Genomic DNA, 20,233 nt, shown 5'->3' with positions numbered 1-20,233 from the left:
TTTGATAGTCACTTCTTTAGGGTACCCTAACTTCTCAGAGTGTGGAGTGCGTTTATGCAGTAATAGTTTGCAGATAATGAATCTTTAGTTTTACGGTTCGGGCAAGCTAAACATTTAACTATTTCTGGTATTTCTCCGTGATTGTAAAACTTATAAATCCAATAGATTTTGAAAACAGAGAATTTAGTGCTATTGATGTACAAAGAGACCAGAAGAAAGAATGTTTGCTTTTTATCACTAAGTGGTCGCTCAGTTAACCTACAATACAGGCAAGGCAATAACTGACAATTTGAGTTTTATATTATTGTTAAATTATTTGGTAAAAATTAGATAAACTTTTGCTGGTTAATCAGCTACGTGTATCAATTACTCTTCTTGCAATTTTTTGGAACTGGCCCGACGTGACCAGGTGGGTTAAGGCATTCGACTCATAATCTGAGGGTTGCGGGTTCGAATCCCCGTGGCGTCAAACATGCATGCCCTTTCAGCCGTGGGGGCGTTATAATGTGACGGTCAATCCCACTATTAGTTGGTAAAAGAGTAGCCCAAGAGTTGGCGGTATGGGTGATGACTAGCTGTTTTCCCTCTAGTCTTCCATTGCTAAATTAGGGACTACTAGCGCAAATAACCCTCGTGCAGCTTTGCGTGAAATTCAAACAAACAAACAATTTTTTGGAACTATGATATGAACAAAGAAAATCTACACAAGCCATTAATCGATAGTATGATTACTGATGGGAAGAGTTGTTGTATTTCATCACTGATAATAAACTTTTAAATTATTAGTATGTTAAAGTTTGAGTTAATACTATGAAACCACTGATGGAGCCTCTTGTAGTTCCGAAATAATATTGTATCCTTGGGCCTGAATTAATACTGTAACACCACTGTTGGTGGCCTGTTGTACTTCAGGACCAGTTTGTATTTATGGTTTGTTATACGTCTTAGTTACTGCTATAATATTATTGTTGGTGGCCTAGTATAGTTCATGGCTAATGTTGTATCCTGGGTCTGCTGTCTACCTGAGTTAATACTATGACGTAACTGTTAGAGCATACTGTAGATTAGAATTAATACTATATATCAGGTCTGTTGCGTGATATAAAATATTATTTAGTTTAGATATTATGAAGTTTCTTTATTTTGTAGGCCCAGGATGTCCAGGTGGGTTAAGGCGTTCGCCTCGTAATCTGAGGGTCGCGGGTTCGAATCCCTGTCGCACCAAACGTGCTCGCCCTTTCAGCCGTCGCGGCTTTATAATGTGACGGTCAATCCCACTATTTGCTGGTAAAAGAGTTGGCGTTGGGTGGTGATGACTAGCTGCCTTCTCTCTAGTCTTACAATGCTCAATTAGGGACGACTAGCGCAGATAGCACTTAAGTAACTTTGCGCGAAATTCAAAACAAACTTTATTTTGTGAATGAATATTTTATGATTGCTTAGTTGTTTAGTCTTCTTTTTCAATATTAGAGAGTCAAAAATAAATTAGTACTGAAAGTTGTATTTGTAACTAACTAATGTCGAAAATATAGTAAGCAGACGATTTAGTAATAAATATATAAATAGTTAGATATGAGCGGTAAACAGTAAACAGACAAGATCCGTCAAGAAAGTGAAGTTTCAAGAAGGATCTTGGCCAAAGTGAAGGAAAAATGTGTAACGGTTAAAATAGGCTTAACCATTAATGTATATTGGAGGAAAACTAACAGTAGAAGAAAACAATATGCGAAAAATAGTTTATTTCGTTGAAAATAGTTCGAAAATAATTGAACTAGTTTTATTGGACTCTGACAAATAAATAGACGATTCCAGGAAATATGAAAGAAGAAATGATGCAGATGAGTTTAAATGTAACTCGACGATAAAGTAAGTAAACTGTGTTCGGATAGTTTGGCGGTAATTTGGGCTTGTCAACTGAAATTGTAAAGTAATTGAATAGGCTTAAATGGACTTTTGACAAGAGAAAGAGAACTGTTTATGTATATATAGTGTTTATGATATACATAAAATCTCTGTGAAGAATTTGTTGCACATACATTTAACTTGTTCTGAATATATATATTATATTGAAAACAAGTGAAATTCGTGCTGTTCATTTATCGTTGAATTTATCGTAAACACGTCACAGACACCGACTGCAGAAAAATCCTAAGCCGAACAACAACAATACATTACATATTTAAATTACAAAGAAGTACAACTAAATTTTATTTTATTATCAGAATTGAAGGAAAAGAAATTTAATTCTAAATTCGAACAGTGTAATATATGTCTGGGTTAATAGTGTGATACCAGTGCTGGTTTCCTGTTGTAGTTCAGGGGTAGTATTGTATTCTGGGTCTAGTATATATGAGTTAATACTGTGACACAAATGTTAGGGCCTGTAACAGGTCGGAGCTAGTGTGATCTTGGGCCTTTTATAGGTTTGATTTAAAACAGTGATACCACTTTCCTCACGTTTGTTGTAACTCGTAACTAATATTGTACATTAACTCGTTGGCCAATTGTAGCGTATTGAAGTCCGTGACTAACACACTACAAAAACATAGTTACGATACTCCCACAATATTATTCGCAGAAACACGCTTGCCCGTGAACTTCGTGTTTTACTTATGACCAACAGCCGTTTGTATTTGCAAGTGTTTCTTTCATATATATAACAGTTAAATTTTTTATGAGAGACAGGAAATGACTAGTTGCAGAGCACCGGAAGTTTATGTGCCGGAAGTGTAAACAAACAGTCAACTGAGCTGACATGGGACTTCGATTGTGTTGTTTAATTCCTTAGGTCATTGATTTATGCTAAAGTAGGGAACTTGTGAGAGTAATAATAAATTACTGTAATACGTTCTTTTTCTTACATCTCTGATTTCAGGGGACGCTGGTTTCTGCTGAAAACGCATCTTACAAGGAAATGTAAAAACGCTTGAAACGTGTAACGTGTTGTCAGTTTTAGAACGAGGTGGAGAGAAAGGAGAGAGATACAAGGCTGTGGCTGGTTAAGTAGCTGCCTAGTTCCGTATATATCATGACGTACAAAGGACAGATTCCGCGAGCTAGAATACTAACAACATTTTTCGTAACGCTTCTCATCATGAACCCCATTCACGGATATATGTTCTTAAAGCCGGTCCAAGTCGGCCTTGGTAAGTGCTTTCAAATATTCTGTTTGAGTTCTAAAGCGCAAAAACAAAACATAAGCCCGTTACTGTTGGATGAGAGAGTATGTTTTAACAGTCAAACAAGACACGAGCTTACATATATTTTTTTAACTATTTCCATTCAACTTTCATTAAGGTAAAGCAGAATTTGATATACTCTACAGGTCAAAGGTTTGGAAGCAACAAATGCAAAGAGCGATACTGGAAGTAAGAATAATATTGTTCATTCTTGATCACTTTAACCGTGGATTACTAAAAATTACATCGTATTCAGCCCTAGACGTCTTCCTACACACCATTTCCAAACTTTTATATGGATATATACAGTATGTATTCACATATAAACGTATATTTTAGGGCGTCAAAATGCAGTGCAACTGTTGAGTCCTGGAATTGAACGAAGTTCTTTCTAAGCAGTGATTTTTGATAGATAAAGTGATTTAGACCTACAAGTAAACTTTACAAACTTATTAAAGAACTGCACTGTTTAATAATAATTTAAGATTGTAAAGTTTACATAAATCCCTATATTACCCCACAGGTATTGCTTATTATGAATTACCCCACAGTTTGGCTTTAAAACTCACCTAGCAAATTAACAAGATAGTAAATATTTTAACACTTATAACTTCTCTACATATTTGATTATCAGTTAAGTGTAGAGGGCGCTTTTTGAAAAAATTCGGGGATCCTTTACCTCTTGAAGGCCGTTTTTAATAACGTCTAAGATAACTTTTTACCTGTATTGTAGTTTTTAACCTTAAATTTCATTCATGTTTAATATATTTCCCAGAATATTCTTATAATGATTTTGAAAAAAAATATTTTGTTCACATGCGTCCTGAAGTAACTAGATAATAATCAAGTTCCTTTCAAACAATTTCAAAAATGCAAAGCTAAAATCTTTTAATGTATGGTTTGCGAAAATTCAGAATTTTTAAGATTGCCAAAGTGCAGATCAACTTAAATTTAATCTTTATTTTTGGCGGTAAACACGCACTCTTGACATACATATATACATGTCATAGCAACAAGCACACGCGTGTACGTCGTATGCACGGAAATGAACAGTTTTCAATCCACGAAAGTGATTGATTCCGTATCTACAGGGTTATTGACAATAAACATGACACACCTTATTAGTGTTATATTTCAAAATATAGGTTAGTTTAATATAAATTAACTAGAAACTATACACATTTCGTGCCTTTTTGTATATGACGTCTCTCCTAATTTTTATTTTTATTTAGGCCGCTGTTTGGATGACAATTTTGTTCCACATATGGTTGGCGACACATGGTACGATGACAAGAAATGTGAAATGCTAACTTGTATGTATATCGAAGGTCTCCTATATATTTCTGGATATGGGTATGTATCTAAAGCACCACGTTTAAAAGTAACGCGTATAAACTGTTATATCACAAGGATATTCCAAGGTCTTTATGTTTTATCGTGTGTTACATTCTATAGGCTGTTGATAAGTTTCAGAAGTTCTTCAAAGGAGTTCGTTGTTACTTCCAATGTCTTAGAGAAAGATAAATTTTAAAAAAATATCTAAATATCTGTAGCAATACTTAAACAAACAAGCGAAAAAAACAAAACAAGAAACTTACGAGCTCACACTGGGCAGCCAATCACATAGCTGACAACTTGAGAAATACTCAGGCTCTGGCTATGTCAGTAAAACCTAGTCTGCGTTTTGAAATGCTTAAATGATACTATTCGAAATTATAGTTTTATTCTGATACGAACCCTGGGATGGAACGAAGTAGTATGTTTTTAATACTAATATAAAACTATGTATATAACTCGTGATTAAGCCTACTTTATGTTAGATTGCCTCCTATCAAATTATCCGCGCGAAAGGTTAAAAGTTAGTGTGTCAATAAACAATGACCCAGGTTATTGATCCTTTCAAACGTGTGTTCAAAACATTTCATCAATACATATATATATATATATTATATTATAAAGCAACGTATTAGTAGATTGAAGAAAAACTTTACAGAAAGATGGTTTGAATATTTATAGTAAGAGTCGAATATTCTGAAGTCTCACCACATTGTTATAATCCATGCCACCACGTCTAGTCACACTATTTGAGGACTGCTATTTTTGAGACTATACTTGTGATGTAGGTTTTATTGCTGAACATTTTGTCATAGGGCAGCCATGTTTAAAGTATGTCACTTTTCCATCTATGCTTTTCATGATCTGTCAAAAGCATGAGGACGACAGAGTCACAGCGCATGCTTGAACAGTTCAGTTGCGTAGAAATCCGTAGGATTTGCAACTTGTCTGTATGGAATATCATAAATATCCGTTTCCTTCTCAAACTCCTTCAGGTATGCGACAATTGAACGTGAGGTATGACTGGAAATTTATTTTACTGTTCTCAATTTTTTTTTCCTCGTTTCCAGATGGAAATCTTACTTAATTATGTTCGCTGATTTTTAATTATTACAAGATGCTGCTCTTTGCTCACTATGGTTGTGGCATGAGTTATTGGAGGTTAAGTTGCTTCATATTCCTTTATTTTCCGATGCCATTAAGCAAAAGGGGAAGCCATCTTCTTGGATGACATCTTCTTGGAAGTTCTAAATTCCTGATCTAATCCGATTGTCTTTGTCATTAATCATTAAACTCCAAACAAAGTCAAGAATGGAGTTCTAATACAAGCCGTTTCATCAAGGTCACCTACTGATTTACATACCGAAGATAGCTATGACTCGACTCCTTGAGAAACTTTGCTAAGTTAAACTTATTTACACGCTTGGCAGTTTTTCAGTTTCTGTAACACATTTAAACGTTACTTTAAAGTTCAAATGACGCAAGACGTATTAGTTATGCCTTAATTCAGTTTTTTTTAAACACCCTGTTACGTGGTTCGTATGGAAAAGAAACTAGAAAAAAGCCCGTGCTTTTTCTCATGGTATAAATAATAATTTATAATAAATTTACAATGCTTTAAAACACCCCCAAACACTTTATAACATAGCGCAAATTTATTTGGAATAGGTGATTGTTCTCACAAGCGAAGTTTCTTTTGAAAATCCTAACCTTTCTTCACAGTTTCTTAAGAGTAGAAAAAAAAACATTGAAATAACATTTACGTAAGATTACGTAGTAAAACAAGACTAAATCTTGAGTTTGTATACATTAAAATCGTTTTACTGTTATTTTCCCAAGCTTTTAAATATTTTAAATACCGTGATTGGGTTTTACAAGACAGTCATTTACAATAGTGTGTGCTTGGCCATAAACTCGCTTGCAATGTCGAGGTGAGTCATGTTGTAATTTCGAGATGACTTAAGTGCAATGGGTTTACATACATAACCAGGTTAATAAGCTCATAATATAAATAAACGTTTAAAAGTACTTTGAAATCATTTAGAAATAACATTGATGAATGAGCTAAGATTTATTATTATCAGATTTATTAGTGCTGTTACAGACCGCTAAGGTTATATTTAACTTTTAAATTCTGTTTTTTCTTTAAATGTTATATAATTTTCGAATTTTGGTAGGAAAATAAAAAAAAAACGGAGAATAGATTCTTTTTTTTTTCTTCAGTTGAAAACAAAAATCAGAAACAAGGTACACAATGAATACATCTTTAACTATTACAAATTTTATCACAAAATGTAAATTGAAATCACGTTTATTCGACTCTATTATGGGAGTTAACAAACAAACAGCGTATTTAAACTAAAATTCAACTGTTAATTGTGTAAGTGTATTTTAAAACGTATGAGGTATACAAAAGTTTAGAAATGTAATATTAAAACAATATGCAAATAAGTAAGACACAACTATAACCACTATTAAGTTGCGGTGGGCGAGATGTATCAGAAATATATTTTATTAGTGGTAAAAGCCGTCCATATGCTGTAGACGACAGTAAGCAACGTAATCTGGAAAGATCTCTGTCTGAAAATCAGGCCAACAAAGTATGGGGTCACCGATATAAGGCTTTCAGTCATGTCTTACGTTCATCTAACACTTACTTGAAGCAGTAGGGTAACAAAATGGCTATTTACAGTCTTCTATACAAAGATATACAAGTAAAGTTGCTGTACACAGAACTTGTGGATTCTTGTGCAATCGTACTATTGAAATAGGCGCTGGGAAATTGTCGTCCTCACGCACTAGATGGCTTATAGATAGCATGCAGAGAGTGGTATTGTGCTTTGAAAACTAGAACTTTATGACGAATAATTTTGCAATATAATCTACGCTGCAGTACCATTGTGAAGATTCACGGCCGCTAGATAGAGTATGACTAGACATGGTAACATGCACTATAATGACGTAATGAGACTCCAAAATTGTTTTACTATAAAGTATTTATTCCCTACATAACTACAAAAACAGTGTTGTGGTAACATAAACTGAAAAATATATTAAATTAAGCTGATGCACTCCTTTTGTTTTCAACGCTCCGTAGTTTTTTGTTTTTTCACTCTGATAACTATAATTATTAATTGGAAAAGTTTTTACATTAGCTTTTGCCAGCGATTAAATATGCTGATACATATATTACTTTAAAACTTTTCGTTACTTAAAATTAGCAACTTAATGAGTACATCCGATAAGTATCAAGAATCACTTATAAAAGCAATTTTTCTGTTGTGAAGAATAGAAACTAATTGATAGTTTGAGTAGTTAGGAGAACAAATTGCTTTTGTTTTTAAATGCAAATGCTATGCAATGGGCTATCTGTATCAGGTATCGAAACTTCATTTCAAACATTATTATTTTTCCTTAAGCTTACAGCTGAGGCACAGGAGGGTAAGACTATGAAAATATTTTCTTAACTTGTGGACAACCAGTTATTTTTTCTCGAAACAAAACGTTTTATATGTTGGTAGAGCTTAAATAAATCAAAATGGAAAAAATAGTCATTAGAATATTTTTATTTATAGTTTTGATATGACGTTATTCATTTTTTTTCAAACAATTGTGAGCGTATATTTAATTTTTTTTTAAACATGAAGCGTCTGCAAGTAGAGATAAAAACCAGTTACTGCTCCACGGTACAACCAAACGGAACTTAATTTTTAATACCCCTGTTCTATGTTTTATTCAGTGTCCTATTTATTTTTTTTTTTTTTTTGGTTCCTTCCGATGCAGATGTGGAAGAATTGGATATTCTCCAGAGTGCCGTATCATTAAAAGAAAAGGACATTATCCCGTCTGTTGTCCAATTGGGAAATGTAATGATTAAAGTACCTGCTGTCATCTAGTGGCAACAGTTGAAATATTACAAATATTATTATCAAATGATATGTACGAATTTTAAATTTTCACGTTGTTATAATCAAATTCCCGAAATTATTTATCTTTAAAACGACATATTATGCTTTATGGTTAACTACTGGCAGAAGTCTAGTACAATGTTAACAGTATTGTGTTGAATATGCTAAATGTATGTTGGAAACGTTCCATGATTTTTGATTGAGTATTGTGGAAATAACGAATAAAAATATTATTAAAAATATTTTCTATTTTTGCATAATTATCTTCTAATTATTTCATTTTTTATCAGTTTTTTAATATACGGAAAAACGAATGAGAAATTAAAATTTGTTGTACCCTAACTCAATCGAGATAAAAACTTTTATTATGCACCTTTTGGCTACTGCAGGTAATAATAACACCAGAAAACGAAGCTCTGTAACCCTAGAACAAGATGTTAGATTCTCAGTCTTTAATATTGTCAAAAATCGTTTTCAATTAGTTCCTCCCAGTTTCTTAGCATAATGAACAAACTTAGAAATATTACTGCTCAAATACTAATAATCGTTGATGTATATTACCAATAATATAATTATTAAACCACCCCTCTAAAAAAAAACTACAAAAAATCTTTTGGCTGCGTTATCAGATCATTTTTCAAAGACAATGTATCCTACTCCAAACACGAAACTGGAAATCATTCCTAAAACAAACAAATACTGTTTTGAAAAAAAAATGCCTGTAAATTTTAATTCAAAATCAATTTTCGAAACGCTTTCTAAGTAATTTTGTGACAATAGCTATTAAACATTTAATCCTCTCTTTTTACGTAATAGAAATTACACTAAAATTGTCCAACAGAAGAAATGTAACAAATATGGGAAAAAGTTTGAAAAATTGCATTTAAACTTCGCATTTTTAATAACTGATTGTGAAATTTGTAATAAATATCTTCAGAAAGAGGAGCTTTTGTTCTAAGTTGCCAAAACTCTTCTAAAACAACCTTTTTTAACATAAGTACAATTTAGGGAAAGGGCTTCTTCAATTCTTTGACAAGTTAGTTATTTTCAGAATCTAGTTTGTTTTTTTTTTTGGCAATAACACTGTAGCTACAGGCTCGACATGGCTAGGTAGTTAAGGCACTCGACTCGTAATCTGAGGATCGCTGGTTCGAATTCTCGTCACACCAAACGTGCTCGTCCTCTCAGCCGTGGGGGCGTTATACTGTGACGGTCAGTCCCGCTATTCGTTCGGAAAAGAGTAGCCCAAGAGTTGGCAGTGGGTGGTGATGCCTAACTGCCTTCTCTTTAGTCGTACACTGCTAGATTAGGGACGGCTAGCGCAGATAACCCTCGAGAGGCTTTGTGCGAAATTCAAAACCAAATCATTGCTATAATTATGTATGAATTCAGCCATGTTGTTTGCATGCATAGTAAAGTTCTTTTTGAATCCACCTAAAATGACCAATGCTATCTTCCTTTTTTTCGAGTGAGCAAATGTATAAGAACTGTTCCTGTTAAATTCGAAGATTTGAGCTGAAATAATTTCATATTCTTTCTTAACCTGAACACTTAGCTGGAGAGAAAAATCGATAAACCTCGAAATATTCCATTCTGGTTGTAAATTTAACATAATTTTTTTTTTTTACTTCTCTTCTCTTTCTCCTATTCATTTATTTGAGAAAACTTTTGGTTGGAATGGGATCGACTAGTTTTCAGCCGTAGTTTGGTCGATTTTATATCAATATTCTAAAGTTCACTCTTTTAGTCTAGATTAGCCATCTAATGGTTATGGCTGAAATAACCTTCAAGTTTTGGAAATCGCCTCTTCTGAGATCTCGAACAATTTTTACTATCGTCCCACTGATTACAAAATAAAAACACTAAAATTGTTAGTGCTATGACTGATAGTGTTCGAGTGCACTGTCACAGCTACGCTTATAAGCCTGTTTTTTACAGCGGAAAGAATAAGTCTTTCTCAATGATTAATCCACTGAATATCCTATAATAACAATAATAATAAAACTACTTCCATTGGCAATATATATGATCTGACTATACGTAATATTCCCATTAGTGTATTTGCTTATTTTAGAAATTACAGTAAAGCTATAGAAGAGTTATTCTGTCCTGAATTTTGAATTAACAGGCTAAAGAGAAAGCAGCTATTGAACAGTATCTACTGCCAAACCTCTGGGAACTGTCACCAAATAGTGGGATTTGACTATTACTGATATATCACTAATTAACAGTCTTCAAGGTATTTTATTCTTAATAATTATTGCATACAATCAATAAATAATAGCCCTCTTTGGTATAACCACAATTAAACTTTTCATAATAGATTTATTTCTAAAATCTATTTTTTTGTTTTAGATATTCGCGTAAAGCAGCCACACAAAGGTTATTTTTTCCAATTTTGTAGTGATTGCTTCGTTTATTTTTGCTGAAAACAAAACTACTCAATAGGTTATCTATGGTCTACGTCTATGACTACTGCAACTTGATCATAGACCAAATTTATACCAGCTTTTGTTCAGATTCATTTATTTGTTCTCGAGAAATCTTACTGACAAACAAATACATACATCGGGGTGAAAACGTAACCTCACTGTTCACCTTCGATGGCGCAGGTAATAGCGTTTAGAATATAGGAATGTGGATTTAAACTAATTTGTAATGAGTCAATAAAAAAACAAAATTTCATTTTCTTCTTATGAATGCTACAATAATGCATCTTAATGTGAATACATTTTTAATGTAGCTCATGTAATTACGGGATAAAAGTTACAATTTTCATCATCTGAATTTAAGTGATTGATATCCATGGACATTCAAAGGAAGCAACAAATAGCGGCAGTGATTTCATTATTGGAACTACAGAAGAGGTGAGAAAGCGTTTCACAACAACAATAAGATGTCGAGAAATCTCTGATTAGTGGTTTGATATCAACAAAGAGAGTGTCTTAGCACCTCGACATTAGTGTTTGACAAAAACAATACCTCTCTTGACACGGGCGAGGTCATCTTGACCAACCACGTCACTTCTTTATGCTCGCTGAAAATTTTTATAGATTTAATGCTTCTAACTTTCAATATAGCATACATATCTTCATAAAATTTTCATAAAATCATATTTTATAGTGCAGTATTTTAATAATTTAAAATAAGGATTGGTCCAAGAATATATTAAGTATTTGTCTTGAATAGTCCGTGTGCATATTAATTTTTATGTTAAGTTTGAAAATATTTTACCTTTTCTAAAAATGTTTCCCTGCAGGTACAGCGGTAAGTCTACAGAATTACAACGCCAAAACCATGGGTTTGATTCCCCTCGGTGGACTTAGGAGATAGCCCGATGTGGCTTGCTATAAGGAAAACACACACTCTTTTAAAAAATCTCAAATTTTCTTTCTGTAATCCTAAAATCTCCTAGATATATCCCAAACGTTCTTATTAGGTGAAGTTTTATATTTTATTTGTTATTTTCTTTACCATATCTCAAACCATAGCCCACAAATTGCGTTTCAAATTTAAAACATCTAAGCTGAGATTTCACGACACTTTATTGTTGTTATGAAACATGAGTCGATGTTTTACAACATCCTATTGTCAATATGACACAATCAAGACGAGGTTTCACGTCGCTTTATAGGGGAGGAGGAGGATAGAAGAGCCATTTGGCTTGGTCTTCCAGCTCAAAAAAGGCTTAAAATTTAGACAAAATTTTACATTTATTAAGCTTCTCGACTTGTTTTCATATGCTTCCCAGTTAGAATAAAATTTGACACACAAAAGTTTAGACACGTTTTACATTTATTAAGCTTCGCGAATTGTTTTTATGTGCTTCACAATCAGACGAAAATGTGGCACACACTCTCAGGTTAGAGTTGCAAATTATATATATTAAATATTCAAATTATGTTTCACTTTTCTTTAGCCATAATGTTTGTCTTTTCTTGTTTCCATGTGTCATCTTTTTTTTAATAGTCAAAAGCTTCAAAAGAAAGAGGCTTGACCAGGGCCTCTCTGAACCTCTGAAATGTCATTTTATTTCACTCAGCCCTCTTTTCTGGCAGTAATACGTCTCAGTGGAAATCCGGCTTATAGTAGCCATCCTTAAGAAAGAAACCAAATCATGAAATCTAAACGACTTTCGTACCATCAGTTTCCTTTCCGGTAATTACTTTTTCCAGTGAAAATCCGTTATTATAACGCTCATTTCCTAGAAAAAAAAACAACTCGTGAAATTTAAGCGTCTTTTGTTCCTCAAATTTATTTAACTGCGTTGGTAAACTTTCTGAGATGATTACCTTCATAAAATCACTATGATATATGGAACACAACAACCACAGTGTAAACATTCAAATAGTTGTAAACATTCAAATACGGTTAGTAAACTCAGAGAACCGAGAGGCATTCAAATACGGTTAGTAAACTCAGAGAACCGAGATTTTTATGGTTTTATTTGTAATTATTTCATAGACAACGTCTTTTTTTAGGTGTTAAAAAAACTTCATCGATTCTGTCTGATCTAATGAACTTAAATGCACTCTTAAATTTTATAGCATTCCATCTATGTTTCTCAGGTAAGTTTCAAGTTTTCTCAAAAACCACGCTGTCAAAGCCATCTGTAACAACACAAATAACTTTCCATTTAAAGCCAGTTTCATATAAATCTTGCTAAGCCATTTGATTCAGTTAATATTTACTCTTTATCGCTAACTTATGTATCTCATTATGTCGATAACATAGCGCTATGGAGCATATTCCACACCTCCACTTACAGCCCACACACTTTGTATTTTTTTTAACCAAATCAAAGTATGGTTTAACAAATTTCGGAGTATCCTTCATAAACTAAAACATTCTTATTTTTCACAGAAGACTGTACAAGAAATTTTGTACTTATAACATTTACAAAAATAATTAGCTTTCTTAGTACGTACATTCAGTCATCATTTAACCATGAAAGGCTGTAACTTACACTGAAATTTCTTCAAAACAGACAAACAAAAAATAACAACAACGAAATAACTTAAAATTAAAAATAATGACCTCCAAAATATAGGAAATCACATTCGTGGCTGTAATAAGTTTACTGATTTACTTACCTACAAAGTTTTCATTTGGTCATCAACGTAAGCCGGTTTTTTGATGACATGCAGTATGTACGAATATAAGTATGGAGGTGGTGTGATATACGTATGTCGCAGATTTGAAGATGCTTGTAGTTTCTGGAAGGTTATATAATTACTTTATTTCCAAGCACCCTGGGTATTAAATCCAGAACCCTTACCAACAAAACACTATCCAAATACAAAGAAGTTCATAGGTGCTTCGACCAAAAACGTGATTAGTGTGTCTTCATATGGAAAAAAACATGTATAGCTGTATCACTGTAAAGATATGCGAATTGTGCAGCAGTTGAAAGGATATTATTTAGAAAAAATCATATGTACTAGTCAATTGTGTTACTTTTTGAGACGGGGATCATTATGAATCATCTGAATACAAATTACTATTTTGTTTTAGAAGGTCTAAGTAGCTTTATTACCTTTTCTATCGATGTTTTATAATGGTTCAAGCTTCTGTTAAAGTGTTGACGCAAATTATTTTCGTTAAATGTACCCAGATTTAACTTTACAAAATAATAATAGTAATGCCATAACATATATTCTCAACATCAGCAGAAAAAAAGCCAACTGTTGGCAAAAACTAATAACAAAATATAACATTGCAGTTAATACCAAATTTATTCAAAAACCAGGCACAAAACTAAGGTTTATACTGTATAGAAACTAGACTGACAAACACCACACTAACATTATTTATAAAATACAATGTGATAACTGCCACAACTTCTGAGGCCTGGCATGACCAAGCGCATAAGGCGTGCGACTCGTAATTCGAGGGTTGCGGGTTCGCGCCCGCGTCGCGCCAAATATGCTCGCCCTCCCAGCCGTGGGGCGTTATAATGTGACGGTCAATCCCACTATTCGTTGGTAAAAGAGTAGCCAAGAGTTGGCGGTGGGCAGTGATGACTAGCTGCTTTCCCTCTAGTCTTACACTGCTAAATTAGGGACGGCTAGCACAGATAGCCCTCGAGTAGCTTTGTGCGAAATTCTGAAAACAAACAAGCCACAACTTCTACATTGGAAACAAGTAGAAAAATGAAAACCAGATTAAAAGAACATAAAAAGTCACCTTCACATGTTTTCGAACACTGCAAATCAAATAACCACAACATAACCATAGCAACCACCCAAAAGCTAAATAAAGAAACAAACATAAACAAACGCAAAATTAAAGAAGCCTTACTTATATAACAACTCAAGCCCAAAATAAACCAATACAAAGGAATACCTTTATACCTATATTAATAAATATAATCCAACATCTAAGCACGCCCTCTACATTCCTACACTAAATTACACAACCGCCTTCGAGCATGTGGTCAGCTGTCGGTCAGTTACTTCTTTCTTTCTTTATGAACCTGTCGATGACCGAAGAAGGTCGAAACCCAAACCAGCCGTTTTTATATATATATAATACATCCATAAAATTATATATTTTATTTGTCTGTTTTTCCCATTATATTTTATTATATTATTATTATTATCACTTACACCTGGTGTTGAATCAGTAACCTTCCCCTTAATGGCACAACGGCATATCTATAGACTTACAACGCTAGAATCTTGATTTCGATAGCAATGATAGGCAAAGCACAGAGAGTCCATTGTATATTTCTGTTCTTAATTACAAACAATTACAGTTGAATCAATAATTATTAAAAAATAAATTGCATTTTAACTTCGTTTCGGAACTTAACCTGAAGCTGATTTGCCATCAATTTAATGAACTTATTACAAGTTTGATGTGATAAATAGCTTGTAATTACTTGACACCGATTTTAATAGCGTTCCAAATGATTTTTAAAAAATCAGATTCGCTAAGATACTCGAGAGAATTTAAATAATTAACCTCCCTGTTGAATTTAAACTTTCACCGTTGCCTCTAAATACCAATCTCAATATAGTCAACAAATTTATAGTAGCTACCACGTGTTTCGAAATTTCACGCCAATATCTTTGATCACTATCCATTTTTTGCATTTCATTCAATACATACGATATCAGTATAACGCACTGAAAACTTGGATATAACAGATATATAGTCTTTAGAAATTTCACTTCAATCAGTTTGCTGTTTACTTTGTTCCAATAACAGTAATCGGTAATCAATTTACTTAGAAGACTTACTTTCTTATTTGGGAATACATTTGCAAATGTAACAATACATACATATGCTTGCAGAACTACTGATAGGTCATTCACATTTTCCTTCTTTATCACTCGACCTTAGGCGATATAACTGTTGTTCTTCTGAAATAACTTCTGCTGCGACCTTGATGGTCACATTCTCTCAGGGTTCTAATATTTTCATGTTTATTTATTACATAGTGCTCAGTAATTTTGTCAGTAATTATACTTGGCTGTAAATCAATATCCTATAAATTGTTAATTTTGTATTTTAGCTTAATGTTGGATTGAATATTTGCTGCTAATTCAGGCTGTGGTTATTTTACCATCACAAGATTCGACAACGTCTACTTCGTTTGTTGTTTTCTCAAATGACTTTATTTTGAAATACCGCGCAAAGCTACACAAGGGCTATCTGCGCTAGCTGTCTCTAATTTAGCAGTGTAACGTTAGAGGGAAGGCAAATAGTTATCACCACCTATCGTCAACTCTTGGACTACTCTTTTACCAAAGAAGAGTGGAATTGACCACACATTATAATACCCCATGTCTGAAAGGGCGATCATATTTGGTGTGACGAAGATTCTAACTTTCGACCCTCAGATTATAGATCGAGCTCCTTAACCACCTGGCCATGTCGGACCTTATTTATCCTAAAGCACTAACATTATCTGTGTTTCATTATCTGTATATACACACAGAAAGTGTTCGTACCCCTGTGTCCCGAGTGATTTTTTCCTCATAACTTAAAAAGTATTACGAGTAGGCTAATAGAAGTATAATATATGATAAATATTATACTAACACACATCTACATTTATTTTTATGTAAATTAAACGACAAATAAAGTGTGTTCAGAAAAAAACTGATATTCCCGTAAAAATTTTGTTTAGTTTGGCGAATAAACTACATTATACCATTCAAGAACTAGACACCGGGTTCATAATTATTGGAATTTAGCCAGCAAAAAATGTACTTCTGGCAATTTAGCGCCGTCTCCGTCATTATCTGCTTGGTCATCATGGCGAATTGGAAACAACTGTCCAGTGATTTAAAAAAAGAAATTATTGTAAAAGACAAGTCCCGAGTGTCTCTTTTCGGTATTGCTACACAACTTACTTTGCTGAAATCTACTGTTCAAAGCATAATTACCTGTAAGTTTAAGCTTACAAGATCAACTGCTAACTTCTGTCGTTTCGGACGCCCCACCAAAATTCCAGAGAGAACCAAGAGGAAGGTTCTTAGAGAAGTTAGTAGGAACCCTCGTTTAACACGTAATAACATACAGAAACTGGTAAGGGAAACTGGGGTTGAAGTAAGCACTCTACAGTTACGAACATGTTACGCTCTTTTGGGTTCAAAGCATGCCGTCCTTGTAGAACTCTATATTTAAAGCCTGTTTATTTAGAAGCACAATTGAGGTATGCAAGAAAGCACGTAGATAGACCCTTTACCTATTGGAAGAGTATTCTTTGGTCAGACGAGACCATGTATATGTGTGTTAGTATAATATTTTTAATATACTCTACTTTCATTATTTTAATCCTGATACTTTTAAAGTTATGAAGAAAAAACTAGTCACGACGCAGGGGTACGAACACTTTCTGTCGTAACTGTGCATACTGAATTCTTTGTTGATATGATGTCAAAGTTTATCCCTCTACAATAGTTCTCTCAGTGCAAATAAGTCAATTCTAAACTCAAATGTGACAGCTTTAATAGTTTGTCAAAATGGAATGGAAAGTCATGTAAATAGTAACGCATTTTACTATAAGAAGTATTGTAATATAAGGAAAGTGTGAAGAGTATGGTATGAGGGTCATCTGATGTAAAGGTTCGTTAGTTTTAATTTCACGCAAAGCTGCACGAGAGCTACCTGCGCGAGCCGTTTCTAATTCAGCAGTGTAAAACTACAGCGAAGGCAACTAATAATCACTACTTACCCCAAACTCTTGGACTACTCTTTTACCAATGAATAGTGGGATTGACCGTCACATTATAACGCCCTCACGGCTGAAAGGGCAAGCATGTTTGGTGTGGTTGGGGTATCAAACTCGCGACCCTCAGATTATGAGTCGAACGCCTTAACCATTAGATCAAGCCTGGCCATTGTTAAATGAGTTTATTCTCTACATTAGGCCTAGTGGTGTTCTAGGAAACGACAATTGAGGTCACTGTACTTCTGCAGCTTTCTTTTTTTTTCACCAGACTGGTGTACCCTTTTCATCATTTGTATTGCACAATATTTAAAAGAAAAAAAACCCAATATGTTTCAAAAAAATCATTAAATGCTTATATAGCTAAATTTCACTTCCGTAAAATGCTTGAAGTAATTATTCGCACTTATGGATGATAGTTAGGGCGTATATCGGGACAAAATTCATGTTAGAACTTTAGTTGGCAACATGAAACCTGTTGCTCTTCCCGTACACAACGACGTTGCTCATGTGTGTTGTATAGGCGTTTTTGTTTTAGAGAAAACGAGATATTTGGCAAACCTTCTGGAAACCGGGAGAATATATACGATTCCGGATACTTTTGGCGAATCCGGGAGGGTTGGTAAGCCTAGTGTTGTATATGTATTACTGAAATGTAAGAAAATACGCTTTTAATTGCTTAATTGAGGGAAATACAAAACTATATTCTTTCAAAGATATTTTATTTCTTAAGTTGCCCAAGGGGTACTTTTAAATTTTGTGTATAGAACTGAGAAAAAGCAGAACTAAGATATTTTAATGAATGATAGGTCATTTATCAGAAGTTAAAAGGTTAAGGTATAGAGATATGTACTGCGTTTAGATGAAATCTCAATCACATGCTTTGTTGTCAAGGTATCAGGCAGATGATAACATTGCTTATGTAGGGATTGTTCATCATAATGGTATTTTAAATATCTCCTCAATAGGACATCAGAATTTCAGAATTCTATACAGTATTTCGTTTTATAATAATGTCTAAGTAATGATTGGGAATGTCTGTAAATGTCTTTGCAAAATGTTTGTATTTCTTGTTCTTTCTTTTGATTCATTTTTATCACATGAATTACAAGGTAACCCATAAACCAAAACAATTGCTAGTTTAGTTAAATACTTAAATAATCGTAATAAAAAGGACCTAACAAGCTATAATGTATACCCGATATAAAAATGTTCAATCTTTTGATTATTTTAGCTTCTTAGAGCTAATAGAATAATAAATTGGCTAGTTGGTTAGGGCGCTTGACTTGCAATCTGAGGGTCACGGGTTCGAATTTTCATCACACCAAACATATTCGCCTCTTCAGCCGTGGTGGCATTATAAAATGACGGTTAATCCCAAGAGTTGGTAGTGGGTTGTAATGACTACCTGCCTTCCCTCTAGTCTTACACTGTTGAATTAGGGACAGCTAGCGCAGATATCCCTCGTATATCTTTGCGTGAACTTGAAAAAAAAAAAAATAAATGTTTGGTATTTTTTTAAAAACTTAGGGCTGATAATCCAAAAATGTTTCTAAAAATAATTACTTGCTACTTAATGCAGCAACTACATTAAACTGTCTGTTTTACAACGTCCCAGTTATTTTTGTACTAATTTCGTCACATTTTCCAATATTTCAAAAGATATATGTTTTGTTAAAAGTTGTTGAATAAAAACTGTAACAATTGCATCATATTTTTTCTTTAAAATCGGTTTCAGTGAATATATATTTTTAATATAAATTCATCGATTTTTTCGCTTTTATTTATTTCTCATGTACCCTACCAGCTTATTTTATATTTATTATTCCTTGACTCAAGATGTCTGACCTCCAGCGGTATGTCTCCGAACTTCCAACGCTAGAAATTGGGTGCCGATACTTCTGATTAGTTGAGCCCAGATTGTTCATTACATATGTTTATACTTAACTTTTAACAATAAATATACCTACCATACAAGGAAAAAAGAAAAAAAAAAAAACGTTGCGGCTGAACACTCTACTTTAATTGTATGAAATAATATTTTCGACAAATATACCATGTAGATTGTGTATTTATTAGAATATTATATATTTCTTTTATTCAATAATCTTTAAGATTTTTTTGCCTAAATTTTGAAACATTAAAGTTTTTCGTGGTTCTTCATTTATTCTTGTTTCATTACTGGTTTCTTCTTCCTATAAAAAACTTTCATGTCGTCGAAATTGAATTGTCCCTTTACGCTAAAATCAGGGGTTCGATTCCTCTCGGTGGGCTGAGCAGATAGCCCTTCGTGGCTTTGCTACACGAAAAACCCCACAAACCCTGAATTGTCCCCGCTGGGACAGCAGTAAGTCTTCAGATTTACAACGTTAAAATCAGCGTTTCGATCTTCCTCGGCAGATACCCGGATGTGATTTCGGTATTAGAAAATACACACACCAACATAAATTTAAAAAAAAGAAAAAAATACCAAGTTTCAAAATTTGGGTTCTCTCTCTTTTTTCATTTGGTAAAAGAAAAAAAATATTCAGAAAAGGTGGTCCTTTGAAAAGATACGTCATTGTTGCTTCATTCTAATGATTTTTGAAATATCAAGTTGTAGTTAGCACGCGTTCAGTGAAATTGTTTAA

At 33.5% G+C, this 20,233-nt stretch overlaps 1 protein-coding gene across 3 annotated transcripts; it reads left to right on the top strand.

Annotated features, from left to right (window-relative positions):
* The first annotated feature begins 2,624 nt into the window (after positions 1-2,624).
* On the top strand, positions 2,625-19,766 carry LOC143245052 (U-scoloptoxin(16)-Er12a-like). Of its 3 annotated transcripts, XR_013025450.1 has the most exons (5): positions 2,625-3,146; positions 4,412-4,532; positions 10,551-10,661; positions 12,392-12,580; positions 19,443-19,766. XR_013025450.1 is itself a non-coding variant. In XM_076490845.1 (4 exons), the coding sequence occupies exons 1-3, from the start codon at positions 3,029-3,031 to the stop codon at positions 10,633-10,635; spliced, it is 324 nt and encodes a 107-aa protein (XP_076346960.1). In that variant the 5' UTR covers positions 2,625-3,028; the 3' UTR covers positions 10,636-10,661; positions 19,443-19,766. The 3 variants fall into 3 exon arrangements, 2 of the variants coding, with proteins under 2 accessions (XP_076346960.1, XP_076346959.1); XM_076490845.1 differs by lacking the exon at positions 12,392-12,580; XM_076490844.1 differs by lacking the exons at positions 10,551-10,661; positions 12,392-12,580; positions 19,443-19,766 and adding an exon at positions 8,298-8,664 and having other exon boundaries at positions 2,676-3,146.
* The last annotated feature ends 467 nt before the right edge of the window (positions 19,767-20,233 follow it).

The sequence above is a fragment of the Tachypleus tridentatus genome, chromosome 2 (assembly GCF_004210375.1).
Source record: "Tachypleus tridentatus isolate NWPU-2018 chromosome 2, ASM421037v1, whole genome shotgun sequence".
NCBI classification, from domain to species: Eukaryota; Metazoa; Arthropoda; class Merostomata; order Xiphosura; family Limulidae; genus Tachypleus; species Tachypleus tridentatus.
Note: the sequence above shows the minus strand (reverse complement) of the source record. Positions and strands in the feature narration are given on the sequence as shown.